Here is a 14,568-nt window from a genome sequence, read left to right as displayed (position 1 = left end):
TAGGGTTTTTATTTGCAGTTTTTTTAAAACTACAGATTTGCAGGTTTAAATGGTGCAGGTATATACATCCCTTTAAGAACAAGTCCTTATAATCCCCTAAATTTTCAATTTTCTATGTTGAAATTCAACTTTATCGAAAATTTTAGCTTTATTTAGGTCGTATTTCATTGTAATTTCTGTCTCAAATTGTTTTTGCTACAAGTTTTCTACTTGACCCTGTTTTTTTCAAAGATTATGATGGCCAATTGCGACTGTGAAATCGATTATTGGAATCAAATTCTGAGCCAAATAATCGGTTTGACAGTCACAATCAGTTGTTATAATTTGAAAGAAGAAGGCCTCGCGGCACCGACTCTATGAACAATTTTTTTTGTTGCTACAAGTAGATTACTTGAGCCTGTTCGTTTAAGATTATGATGAGCAATTGTGAGTGTAAAACCGATTATTGGTTTAATTCTTAATCCAATAATCGGTTTGGCAGTCAGAATCAGTTGTTATAATTTGAAAAGAAGAAGGCCGTAATTTAATTTTTGTGGTTTATTTGCTGAAGAAACTGTTGTGTTTGGAATGATTGGTTGGAATCGTAGGTAGAACTTCTGAGTGGGTTTAAGCTCTAATTGAAAGGGATTGGTTAAGTTTTATTGAGCTAATGGATGACACTATGTCCGAAGGTTTTGGGTTATCAGTTGATGATAAAGTTGCGAATAGATTGATTGTGATTGATGACATGCATGGCGTCCCAAGCTGGTGGCTTACAAAATGATGGACAGTATGTCAATGAATTTGTTATGGTTGAGTAGGAGGAACATCTGAATGAGGGTTGTTTACATTCAGAAGATAACTGTGAGGGTTGTAGCGGTACATTTAATACGCCTACTAAGGATGCTAATGAGGGGGATTTAGTTTCCAAACTGTTTAAGGACAAGATGTTTAATACCGATATCGCTGCATATGAGTTTTATAATTTATATGCGTTGGGTATGGGATTTGGAATTCGAAAAGACACAACTTATAAGTCAAAGAAAAATGGGAAAGTGATTTTTAGGAGATTTGTATGTGATAAAGCGGGGTTCAAAAAAATGAAAGATAACAAAGAGAGTGATAAAGTAGTGAAGTGTTGTCGTAGTGTAAGAGAGGGCTGCCAAGCCAAGATGGATATCTCTTTGATAGATGAGAAGTGGCATGTGAGAGCTTTTGAAGATGATCATTGCCACGAGCTTACCTCTCCACCTAGAAGGCTAATGCATCATTCTCACAATAGATTTCTTAAGAATGAAGCATGTAAGATTTTGATAGATGACCTAAGTAAGATAGGGATGAAGCCTGCTGGTGTTAGAAGGGCTATTAACGTCACATGTAAAGGAACAAATGCTGCTTTGACAACAAATGAAGTGGTGTACCATTTGAGGAAACAGAGGGGTAACAATATGGGTAAGGAAGGTGTCTTGGTAGCATAATATTTCCAAAAGAAACGATCAGAAGACCCTAACTTTCAATTTGCTATGGAGTTGGACATTAATGGGAACTTGAGATCGATGTTTTGGGCCGATTCATTGCCGCAAGAGGCATACCTAAAGTTTAGTGATGTCATTGTTTTTGATGTCACGTACAGGACAAATAGGTTTAAGATGCCATTTGCTCCATTTACTGGAGTTAATCACCATCGTCAGTCTACACTATTTGGATGCGCATTGTTAGCCGATGAGAAAGATGAGACATTTACATGGCTATTTCAGCAGTGGTTGCAGTGCACGTTTGGGAAGACGCTAGGTTGTATAATAACAGATATGGACGGGGCATGAGAAATGCGATTCAAACTGTTTTCCCAGACACCCGCCATAGGTTTTGCTCCTGGCACATACACAAGCATTTGGTTGAGCATGTTCCAGCGATGAGAGAAACCGATAGTGAGTTTTGCAAGAATTACAAGAAATGATTTTATACGAGACAAATACATGACAGCGAGTTGAGATGGAACGAATTAGTAGAGAAATATAAGATTAATGAAAATGGATGGCTAGAAAAAATGTGGGAGCTACGTAGTCACTAGGTAACAGCCTATTTTAGAGATACATTCACAGCTAGAATGACTCCTAGTGGCTGCAGTGAGAGCATCAATGCTTTCTTTGATGGGTATGTTAATATGAACACCACTTTAAAAGAATTCGTAGATAAATATGATAGGGCACTTGAGTTTCTTCGTAAAGCAGAGTTCGAAGAAGATTTCAGATCTAAAACTACGAAGGTCGTGTTGATTTCAAGGTTCAAATTAGAAGAAGAAGCAAGCAAACGTTATACCAGGACAATGTTTGATAGATTCCAAGTAGAATTTAGGGATAGCCTTGACTGTTGGCATGAGAAAACGGATAAGAATGGCAACACAACTGAATACATTGTCGGACTGAGTGTAGATGAGAAGTGGAAATGGTGTAAGGTCTTGTATGATGATTCTGAAGAAGGTGTGAGGGCTACATGTCAGTGTGCAAAATTTTAGATTGAAGGGATTTTGTGCAAGCATATACTTCGTATTATGACCAAGAAATAATTGAGTAGAATTCCAGAGCGATATATTTTAAACAGATGGACAACTGGGGCTAGATTTGTACTTGGTGGTGGGGTGTCTTTAGGCGAAGAAGATGAGTTCAGAGTGAAGAGAGCATTGGGTTGAATTGTAGAGCTACATGTTGACCACCATGTGTTTTTTCTTTTGGTTTCTATATGGGATGGGATTGTATTAACATTATGTATGGGATGGTTTCTGTATGGCATGGTTTTTGTATTAACATTCTTCAAGTTAATACAACCAGTTTATGAATGGGATTGTATTCACATCTGCAATTTTTGGGACAGAAAGAGGTTCTGGAACTGAACCTGTTACTGCTATCTGGATTTATTTTTTTTGGATGTAGTTGCCTCAATTGTTTTTTTTTCCAGATGGGAATGAGTAAATAACATTAGCTCACTTTGGTTTGATTATAGGAACTTAAAAGTGTACAATTTTGCATTATATTTAATAGTTTGATTTTAGGAACAAGCATATGTGATCTATGAATATCAGACATGTTCCCTTTGTTTCGGCTTGTGCATGCCTAACAACAACATAATAGGACCCGAGCATACAACAACTATACCCACAAATTTCTATTGGAATTCTTTGTAATTGGCTATTCATATTGGGAAATCCATTCAAGCTCCGTCCAGTTATGAGTTACATTCGGATGGTTCTAGCTCCTTGGATGGTTACAATCATCCATGAATCCCTCTTGAACAAAAGGCTTTAGTTGCAAGAAATGACAATCAGTGGCTATTAATGTCAACATTCTGTTCATGTATTACTAATGGACCATTGGATCTGGACATTATCAATTTGGGAGTGTATGCTCAGTTTAGGTAAAGCTGAATTCTCGTACACTGATAGCTGAACAAAGTCATCATGCGATTGTAATGGAAAACCAGTTTCAATCCACGCCACTTTGTTATATGTATCATAACACATTGAATGTGATATGGTGTTTTGGTGCTAATATGTAACAAGGTAATTCATGCACTGTTCTGTACTCTTTCTTTCCCAAAGGATTTTCTAATTAGTGTTTGAGAAGCTTGAAGGTTGACAGAACCAATTCCTTAAGCACATCACCTAAAAAAAATCAACCAATACTAGTACTGCCTAATTCTGTGACAACCCCAAGAGGCCTATTACCTCAAGACAAATAAGCCACATGCATCCCATTTCCATTACCTCGAGAAGAAGAAAAAAGAAAAGAAAAAGATGACTTGCATCCACATGCATCCCATTTCCATATAAACATAAACAAACCAAAAAGTTACATAAAACATGGATGCCATGTACCAATTACAGAACTGTCAAGAACAAAAAAGAACAGCACAATATTAAAAAGCAAGTAATTGCTTCCTACCTTACTTAGTGATACATTGGAAAAAGAAAACAATTACAAAAAAAACAACAACCCCCATCGCTTTAATCCACCCGTTTTCATTCTCCACTAATTTAAAGGCTTCACGCCCTTGTTGCACCACCAACTTCAATTTGGCAACCTCTTGCCTCAGCCTTTCAGTGTCTTTAATGTCTTTACGCGACTGTTGCACCAACAACTTCAATTAAGCAACCTCGTGCTCCAACCTTTCAATGTCTTTAATGTGTAGACGCGCATGTTGCACCAACAACTTTAATTCGGCAACCTCGGCCTCCAACCTCTGCAAACATTGAGTACCACTTATGCTGTCCCTCCTCAAACCAAATTCCCTATTGTATTCAACATTGTTGCACCATTCGAAAAACTCGCACTTCTTCTTTCCACCTCCTTCATGTGTGTTGTATAATCCTTAGTAATTTGAACTTTTGCTCAAAAGTAAAAAACACTATTAAATGGTTACTCACACTAAATCCACAAGTGTAGTAGGGCCGACCTCGGTTGCCATTCACATCTGGCTGAGTTATTTTAATAGCCGCTTTTATTCCACATTTACATGGTAATTCTCCAAGTGAAGCAGAATTGCTACGGTTAGAGGAGGCCATTAATCTTCACTATCTGCACAATATTGAACAAAAAGAATCGCATTACCACAATCATATGAAGACAATTTAATTCAATCCTCAAACCCTGACTTGAAAAATAAAATCCCCAAACCCTAGCTTCATACATGCCTTGTACTATTTCAGATTTATTAAAAACCTGGTTAATATTACGCTTCGAGATGAAGAGGTTAAAAACCCTAAAGTTTCTGCAATTTTTTAACGCTGGAAAGAGAGGGTCTGCTGTGCTATTTCGAAACTATTAAAAAAAAATTTAACTCATTTTGGAACCCTAAAAATGAGAGCAGAGAGGGGTTTTGAGTGGGTGTAGATAACTTACAAAAAAATCCCAGATTTTTGTTAAATCATTTTGGAACCCTAAAAAATGAGAGTTGAGTGGGTGTAGATAACTTACAAAAAAATGGAAAGGGATATTACAGATTGAAAATAAAACCCCCAAACCCTAGGTTGAAACCCTGGCTTTTAATATTTCAGATTTATTACAAGCTTCTACTATTACAGATTTAAATCAACACAGGAACCCTAAATCTGTAAAATCAACACAGTAATTTAGCAAATCTTGAAACCCTAGCTTCAAATATTTAAACCCTAGAAGAAACCATAGTTTACAGAAGAACCCTACCTTTAAACCCTCCAAAAATCTGTAATAAATCTGCAATATTACCTCTTTTCCGCTGTAAACCCTCGGTAGATGTTGAAACCCTACCTCTCTTACGCTAGAAAAAAGGAGGGAGGGATCGGAGGAGAGAACGAGGAGGGAGAGATCGCAAAGGAGGGAGCGATTTCAAAAAATCTACTTAGAGTCTCTAGTATTTTTGTCGGACGGGAGACAGAACAAGGAGGGAGAGGTCTCTGGTATTTCCATCGGACGGGAGAGTGAGAGTCAAGGTCTTTTTTTGTTTTTTTCACCTTAAAACGTAAAACGTAACTGGCTTTTATTTGGATGGGTGAGATTACATTCAATCTACAGTTTAAAACGTGACTAGCTATAAGTTAAGCAACCGAGTACCTAACGTTAGCTACTCGACCGAGTACCAACATTTTTCCCATATATATAAGTGTTATATTATAGTTTAGAACTTTGGCATCTTCTTTAATAATTGCTTGGTTAGATTAAAAAAAGTAGAAATTGTAATTATAGTAGGGCAAGGATGGGACAGAGAATTTTTCCTTAGAGTGTGCGAGGCAAGGACGAGGATTAGATTTTCCTTGCGGGATAGGGACGGGATGCCCCGCCATCCCCAAGTGGGGATGGGAGATTTCCATTGAGGTGGGGAAGGGGACGAGGAATGTAACATCCGGCCCTTTGCCACACCTAAATATAGATCCATTATGAACCTATTGGGTCCCACCTTTTTGATATGGGTCTGTGGACTAGGACCATCGCAGAAGGCATTTCACGGATGTTGCAAAAGAGACCTGCCACATAGGCTCACTTTTCAATAGCATTTGTCTTATTCATCTGAAGTGGATGGTCTCTTATGCAACAGTCGGCCCGTAAAATGCCTTTTGCAATGATTCATAGCAAATCCCAAGTATAGATATTATCTATGCTTGTGTATTGATCACGGTTTTAAATTTCAACCAAAATCCGACATTTTGGGTTTGCTCAACACCGAAACTGAAATCAGTAATACCCGAAATGGTAGTTTTTTGGGCTGAAATTTCAAATTTTCAGTCGAAATTTTGTTTTTCCCGAAATTCCTTTCAAAGATTAAGGGATTTCACCCAAATATCGAGATTTTTTATAAATATTTATTATTATGCTGAAATTTTGCCAAAATCTTTTGGGTGAGTTTTCGTATGTTGCATTTTCAAAAATTATAATCTTGAAGAAAATTGAGTAATTTTTTTGACCAATAGTTTCATCTACCCCTTAATTGTTTGTCATCACCGTACATTATTACTTACAAATAAATCACTTCAATACGCAAATATCTATTGTTTTCTTACCATTCATTTAATTTTAGTAGTAGCCTGCCTAAAGAAAAACCGTAGAATAAACTCACTTTCGTATGTTTTAAAGACTTTTATACATTATCCATGAAAGCTAGAAATAGAATTTTATTAATCATTTATGTTTTCTTAGTTGCTCGAGTTTTCTCTTCGCCACTTGCATCGCACATTGCTTATTACTAAGTATAGATGGAATCAAAACAACTTCATTACTTGCGCAAAATAGTAGTTGGTTTGATTTAATTTTAAATTCAAGCTCATCCATTATGAGGTTCATGGTTTTAAATAAAGAGATTTTATACGGTGAGTGCAATGAAGTCCATAGTTTCTTAAAAAACATAATGGCCCACTTAAAAAGATGATCCAAGCCATACATTTATTAGGCCACATTGTTTATATGTCATACACCGTAGATCATCTCCATAGGATGATCCCAACCCTCCGATCTATAGAGGGGCTACACATTATATAGAAACCGCTATATATCGGATGGCTAGGATCATTATTAGTTAAGATTTAGTGATGGACACAAATCCATGCCTATTTCCTTATATTTCCATTGTGAAAACTTTAAGCAATGACTTTTTTTAGACTGAAATGTTACTGTCGCTGCACTAAAAAAACCATTTCAAGAATGAAAATTTATCCGTTGTTGTTAAACCCTCATAATATATAATCTATACCGACGATTATCGTATCCGTCTTTGATTAGGTATATTGATAAACGACTATATATAAACCGTTGGCAATTAGAAATCTTTAGCGACAAGAACCTTCACTTTGACGCTATAACTACAAAAATGATTCCTTCATTATATTTTTAGGCTACGCTGCCGAACTTTCGGTTATATTAAGTCGTTGTTATATGTAGTTTTAGTATACCATGCCACGTAAATGATTATTAGGGCAACGGTTATATTAATTGGTCACTATTCACTACAGGTCATTTTGTGTGGCCGTTACATATATCCATCGTCATAGCCTATATTTCTAGTAGTAATTTATTCCATAAACAAATCAGGTTTAATCATGCAAACTTTCCAACTCAAGGCATTCATTTTTTTTTTCCAAAAGATTGGTTTTTACTAAAAAACGTTACTTCAAATGCAATGAAAAATTATCATAGCTGAAGAAGAAGGATACGAGACATGAAGAAGATCTCACAGTTTATTTTCCTAAAATATTGATGACAATGTCATATATTACATTTCATTACAATCTCTTTACCAATATCTTGTAACTCTAAACACTCTCTTTGAACAACATAAAAAAAATGAAGTGCTATAAGATAACAGAAAAAAGTCACACGTCATATCTCCTTGAATTCTTCATCAAAATATCACAATTTCCCTTGGATTCCTCTCCAAAATATCAAAATTTCCTTATTATTGTCTTGTAACTCTAAATAATTCCCCTTAAACAAGGACCAACATATGAAATTTACATAGAACAAATCTAAATTTGACTCTTATAATTCAACTTAAATCGAGCATTTATAATTTAGAATTATAAATCCAGGCACGTTGTAAACAAGTTGAGTAAGAGTCATCTTTCCTATATTACCCATTCCATGAACAAATCAATTCATTATGCCATCCTTATTTTTGTTCCAACCAAGACGCTCCCTTGTTTCAACCTCCCTCACTCCTCCATCAATTGTGAAATATAAATTATTTCTCCAATCAGTAATCCCATGTTGGGTTTTCATTTTTAGCATATGATAGTGACTAATTTTAAAAAATGTAGGAAAAGAAACAAATCTTCACACCAAAAATCTCTAAATTTATGTCATCAACTGTAGTCCACTAATGATCTTGTCCACTCAAAACTATAACTTCACGGCAAAATGAAATTCGGGTCTGAATAAAATCAAAGGGAGAACAATTTTCTTACCCTCTTCCTACCAATTCACTTGAAATCTTATCACTCTCATCAAGTTCTCATCCTCTGCCCCTCTAACAAATAGTCCACCTCACACCTTCTTCCTTTGCTTTCTTTCTGAACATCAAGTGGGAAAGAGAATTTTGTATAAAAATATAGATCAATGGAAGCCATAAAAATATAGATCTCGGGAAAAACATGATAAAACAACCTATACTAAAAAAAATGTTTTTATAAACAAAACGGTACTTTTGATAAATAGAATACTCAAAGACCAGCATTTCATAGGAAATCAAATCACTTTTTGCAGTAGCTAAATGATTTTGGATCATGAGATGATTGTTGACGAACTTGTTCCCCAATTCATTAAAGTAATAAAGGATTCAATGGAAGAAGACTTTGGATGAAGAAGTTGGGTTATGAGGTCCTTATAAAGAAACTTGAGGGTCAGTATGGGAGTGTGAATTGATCAAATCCACGGTGAGTATTTGCCTAGCCTTGCTAAAATGGCTCCTCTATAGATAAGGACAAGATCTCAGGAGATCTTTCTCTATTCCTTAAAAATAGTAACGTCTCCAAAATGGAAACCGTATCCAAGGAAGAATCCTTGAGAAAGGAGGTAATCATTGATACTGATTTCTAACTTGAGTATCGAAGTGGCCGCCTGGACCCGGAGCCACAACTCCGGGCCGCTAAAACTTTTTCTGTGGGTGCAGTGTTCTCACAGAGCCATCTTTACCACTGCTAGATCGTACGAGCAGATTTTGGCATCATCAGTACTGAAATCGAAATTTAAACCATGCCCACAACTAATGTTCACCTTAAACAAGTGAAACTAAAAATCCTCAAAATCTCACAAGGGCAGTGAAACATACGACATGTATGGTTTGCTCCTCTCTCTCTCTCTCTCTCTCTCTCTCTCTCTCTCTCTCCCCCCCCCTCCTCCCCCTCTCTCTTTTATTTCCTTCATCATCAAGACCTACCTGTTGCCATTTTCGGCATCACCAAAGTTCTTTGGAGGAGTTATAGAAAGGTTACAGAGAAGAGATTTTATGACATTCTTTTGTAATCGAACATGAGTAAGATCTACCAGAGACTTACTTTTGTTTTTGTCATTTTCTACACCCTTACCTCTTTCTCTAGTGTTTGAATCGACCAAAACACTATAGTTCGCCATCAAGCCCTTGCAACTATCATTTTTGGCTGTTGCTACCTCCCTATCACTTTCTCTTGGTTTTAATCTACCTAAACCATAGATTTCTTCCTTCTCCATCACTTTCTTCCATGATTTTTCCCAAGGATCTTTCAGTCTATCTGTCCTGATGTATTTTTTAATTTTCTTTTGTTGAGAAAAATCTGCCCGACAAAACAATCTGATCGTGCACAAATTTAACGGAAAAGTAAAATAAACCAAACAAGCCACAAGATGAACACCAAGATTTTACATGGTTCGGCCAAGCCTACTCCACAGGCGAGAAACACGATCTTCCACTATGAGAAAAACAAAATACAAGGATTACAATGGATTAATCACAAACCCGAAACCTGCAACCCTTTCCTTGATTCTCAACCCAAGACCGTACCTAAGAGTAATCTAATAGAAAACCCGAACAGAATACCCAAGAGAGACCAATAAGAAGAACACAAGAAAAAACTCTCTTTCTCTCTCTTCTCTCTTTCTGCTCTTCTCTCCTCTCTTTTCTCTTCTCATCTTCCATTTTTCTCTCCTCTCTTTCACTCCACTTTCACACGTTCTCACTGCTCCACATAAGAGAAAAGACCTCTCTTATATTCTAGGTTTCCTAAAACCTAAAAAGTTAATTTTTATTTTTGCCTTCTTGCCTTAGAACCCAAGCAACCTAGTGGTGGGGGGGAATAAGGCAATTTTCCCAACAGTCTCCACATTGGCTTATCTCCCAGCCCCATGAACATTTTAATTGATGTCACTACAGGTCCGCTATTGCCGCAAACCACTATTGGCCTTCCAAAGTACCAGCTACACACCCTCGAATCACCTTGGTTCTGACTCCTCCCAATTCGATCAACACGGCCAATGCACATGTGTAGCTAACAATCCGTTGACTCACCTAGTCAACCTTGGAGAGGTATCTCGATCCATCCTCCCCAATACAGGTATTGTCATCCTCTCACCATCGTCTACAACCTGGAAACATATCTCTACACCAACTACGAAAGAGACCCTACATGTGCGCACACAATTATCCTGTTTCCTACTAGCCATCGAGATCTTAGGAACACTAGTCACCATGTCCCCTCCTAGACGATAAAATCTGCTACACTCCTCTCCTTTCATCAGAACCATACAAACGCATGTGATTTTCATGGCTCCACCTGCAGCTGAAATCCTACAACCTCTGGATTCCAATCGACCAGTTGACACTAGATTCTTTCGTATCTTTGGGACATACGCCACACCACCCAAAGTGCAAACCACTCCATCAAACATCTTGATCTTTACCATCCCAACTCTCGTGACGTCACATGTAGACCCGTCACCCAAGGAAACTACACCTGCCCTTGTCTTTTGAAACGTATTAAAATATTCCCTCCTGGTGTATACATGAACAGAGCACCCTGAATCTAAAATCCAGTCATCATGAGGAGAAGTGTGATTACCTATGGAGATTGTGAGAACGTCTCCAAAATTTTCACCCTGCTCATCCATTACCACCACTGCCATATTCGTAGCATCATTGTCCGCCTGGTCAAATCACTTTGGACAATCCCGCTTGATGTGGCCATATTCCTTGCAGCGGTAACAATGCATGCCCTTTCCGCCGATCCTGGATCTAGACCTGCCTTCTCCTGATCCCTTGTCAAACGACCCTGGATCTTTGACATGAAAGCTTTTCCAACTTCTTCCTTAATTTAGGCACTTCTTCTTCTTCCATAACATTAAACATAACACTATCTGCCAGACATAGTCGAATCTTGCTGACCACCTTCGACTCAATGTCTTCCCACTCGACATCCCCCATCTTCTCCGGCTTCGCATCCTTTCCCTTCAACGCCTTAGCCAAGCCCTGTTGAACAATGATGTCCTTGACCCTCATCTGTCATAGGTGAAACTTCCCTTTCCATCAAATCTGTCGATGTTGAATTGAGTAGAACTTGATTTTACAGACATCTTAGATTACTTCGCACTTCTCGGTGTTGTGCTCCACCTCGAATGAAAATCTTTCTTGGACAATCTTTCTACCCTCAAAGATCGCTCTAGTTGAGATCATGGTTTTAAATTTCGTCTGAAGTCCGGAATTTCAAATTACGGTCAAGACCGAAACCGAAATTCGCGAAACGTACCAAATTTCGGTCGAAATTTCAGAAATTTCGTCAATTTTGGTGAAATTTGAAAAATATATTAATTTTTTTATTCCATTCCCAAATTTCAGCCGAAAATTTCGACCGAAAGTTTGACCCAAAAAATCGACATTTCTTGTCTTTACTGAATTTCGGCCGAAATTTTGGGATTTCGGCTGAAATTTTGGTTTCGGCTAGGTCCGAAATATATGCCGAAGCCGAAATTTCAAACCATGGTTGTGATCTAACCACAAAACCCATGATCACTCCGCCTGGCCTCGACGATCACTCTAACCACGGCTCTAATACCACTTGTTGAGAAAAATCTGTTGGGCAAAACAATGTGATTGTGTACAAATTTAACTGAAAAGTAAAATAAACCAAGCAAGCCACAAGATGAACACCAAGATTTTACGTGGTTCGGCCAAGCTTACTCCACAGACGAGAAACACGATCTTCCACAATGAGAAAAACAAAATACAAGGATTACAATGGATTAATCACAAACCCACAAACCTGCGACCCTTTCATTGCTTCTCAACACAAGCCCCTACCCAAGACTAATTTGAGAGAAAACCCTAAGAGAATCGCCAAGAGAAAAACCCAAGAGAAACCCACAAGAAGATACCCCACAAGAAGAACATAAGAAAAAACTCTCTTTCTCTCTCTTCTCTCCTCTCTTTTCTCCTCACTTTCTCTTTTTCTCTCTTTCTCTCTCTCACTCCACTTTTGCACGTTCTCACTACTCTACATAAGAGAAAAGACCTCTCTTATATCTCATGTTTCCTAAAACCTAAAAAGTTAGTTTATATTTTTGCCTTCTTGCCTTCCCACCCAAGCAACCTAGTGGTGGGGGGAAATAAGGCAACTTTCCCAACATCTTTGATGCTGCCATGTTCTTCAGAATGAGTTTTTATTGTTAGGGAAGGCTTCTCCACACGTTCGGTTGAAATTCATGCTCTTATAGAGGTGAAAACTTTGACTATTTAAAACCTACATAATTGAACATTGTTGCTACCTTTGAACACAGGACAATTTTGAGTTTTGCTCCATGGAATATCTTTGTAGATCACATATAATTCTTCACATAGCTCTTTTGTATTAAGTATTTCAATAGTCATTTGTTTTTATGTTTTGACATTTTTTAGTTTGCAAATTTTTTTAGTATGTTTTTTTTTTATCTTTTGAAATTAATATCAATATTATGCAACTTTTAACATTGAAAATTAGTAAATGCATGTGACTAAGTCCAGTGTGTTTCCCCAAAGAAGTTTTTGTAGATTACATTGCTAACAAAACCATCCATAACTAACTAAATACTAACAATACAAATAATCATTTATTTTTACACTAAAACAAGAGTTGGCACATATAAAACTTTATCCCAGACAATGTACAAACTAAAACATTTATACAAGAATTGGTAAATGTAGATCTAGTACACAACGTAAGGGATAGCATGGGTAGCATGCACCTTCACAGGCACCTGCTACCTATTCTACAACATCATAAATGTAGTGAAAGCAAAGATATGAGTAGAGTACTTCATATCGCCAAATGGTACGACCCACTATGAAAATCAATGACAAGCTTGTGGACTCGTTTGCTATCCTAGTTGGTAAAATAAAGGACGTTAATCTGAAGAATGCTACTCATGCTAATTGGCTAAATGCTTTGAATGGGATCTCAAACTTAGAACATGATCTATGGTACGGGCTCAAGAGTTCTTAAACACACCATAAGCGAAAAAACATTTTATTGGAATGGATGTAGAGAGTCATAGGGATTTTTTGAGATACATGTATGAAAACAAATATTGTAGCTGAGAGCATAAGGATCAATTTATTTTTTAGACTCGTCAAAATTTTTTGAGATATATTTTTGTGAATTTGTAGTATTGTGAAGATTTCTTTTGTTTGTTGGATATTATGATTTGGGAAAATAAATTACTGACTTCAATTTGCCATATTGCTATCTGTGCTAAAAGATACCTTATTCTTAAGATTTTTCTCTTTCCTGGTTTATTTATTTCTTTATATACAAGTTGATTCAGTTTTTTATTTGCATAACATGAATGTATGACATGAATTCTTACTTTGGTTGTTGCAGGTATCATGTATATTTTAGAGTCATTCATTTGTTTATTTGATGACTATAGGAAGGTTAGAATTATGGGTCATACGTTGTGTGACACCAAACAAATGGAGAAGAAAGGAGGAAACACAAGCGAAAAACTGAGATGACACAGCTCACCACACAAAGGAATCCACCCAGGGGATAAGAGCAAAATAGACAAGAAGAACTCCTTCTTCAAAAGCCAAAGGCTAAACTTGATTCAAATTCTTTGCAAAAGTCCTCCCTTTACAGTCCAAATAATCATTTAAGTAGGCATGGAACAACCCTCCAGCCATAGGTACATTTCCAAAGGTTTGAACATTATTTTCTAGCTTGACAACACAAGTTCCAAGAGAAAAGAGAGAGGAAAACTAACATTACTTTGACTACATTTTAAGGCTATTTAACTAAACTTAATGGGGGTCTTTGGTAGGGTTGGTACTTGGGCGGGCTCAACCCAAACCCGACGGATTCAACCCAGAAAAAAGTCAGGTTGGGTTGAGTTCAAGTCGGGTTTGGGTTTGGGTTGAGTTCGGGTTCGGGTTCGGGTTGAGGGCATTGGCAACCCGACCCAAGTGAACCTGAAATTTTTAATAATTTTTTATATTTTTCGGGTTCGGGTTGGCAAAAAGGGTTTCTCGGGTCGGGTCGGGTCAGGTTGAACCTCGTCTGGTTGGACCTCGGGTCGGGTCGGGTTTGAGTTGAGCAAATGGTTCCTCGGGTCAGGTTCGGGTTGGCCTCAA

The 14,568-nt window shown here is 37.3% G+C and overlaps 1 protein-coding gene across 1 annotated transcript; it reads left to right on the top strand.

The window, feature by feature from the left end:
- Window positions 1–2,086: 2,086 nt before the first annotated feature.
- LOC143855894 (protein FAR1-RELATED SEQUENCE 5-like) lies at window positions 2,087–13,953 on the top strand. The gene is made up of 2 exons (XM_077365947.1): window positions 2,087–2,474; window positions 13,820–13,953. Exons 1-2 carry the CDS (start codon window positions 2,087–2,089, stop codon window positions 13,951–13,953), a joined length of 522 nt encoding a protein of 173 aa, XP_077222062.1.
- The last annotated feature ends 615 nt before the right edge of the window (window positions 13,954–14,568 follow it).

The sequence above is a fragment of the Tasmannia lanceolata genome, unplaced genomic scaffold, assembly GCF_043159265.1.
Source record: "Tasmannia lanceolata isolate RefF3 unplaced genomic scaffold, GAP_Taslan_0.1 ptg000023l, whole genome shotgun sequence".
Lineage (NCBI taxonomy): Eukaryota > Viridiplantae > Streptophyta > Magnoliopsida > Canellales > Winteraceae > Tasmannia > Tasmannia lanceolata.
This window is presented reverse-complemented; position numbering and strand designations above follow the sequence as displayed.

Excerpts from the sequence above, each read along its gene's own strand:
- LOC143855894 (XM_077365947.1), top strand. The coding sequence starts at position 2,087 with ATGACTCCTAGTGGCTGCAGTGAGAGCATCAATGCTTTCTTTGATGGG. Across the intron at positions 2,475-13,819 it reads AGAAGGTGTGAGGGCTACAT|GTATCATGTATATTTTAGAG; the intron begins GTCAGTGTGCAA and ends TGGTTGTTGCAG.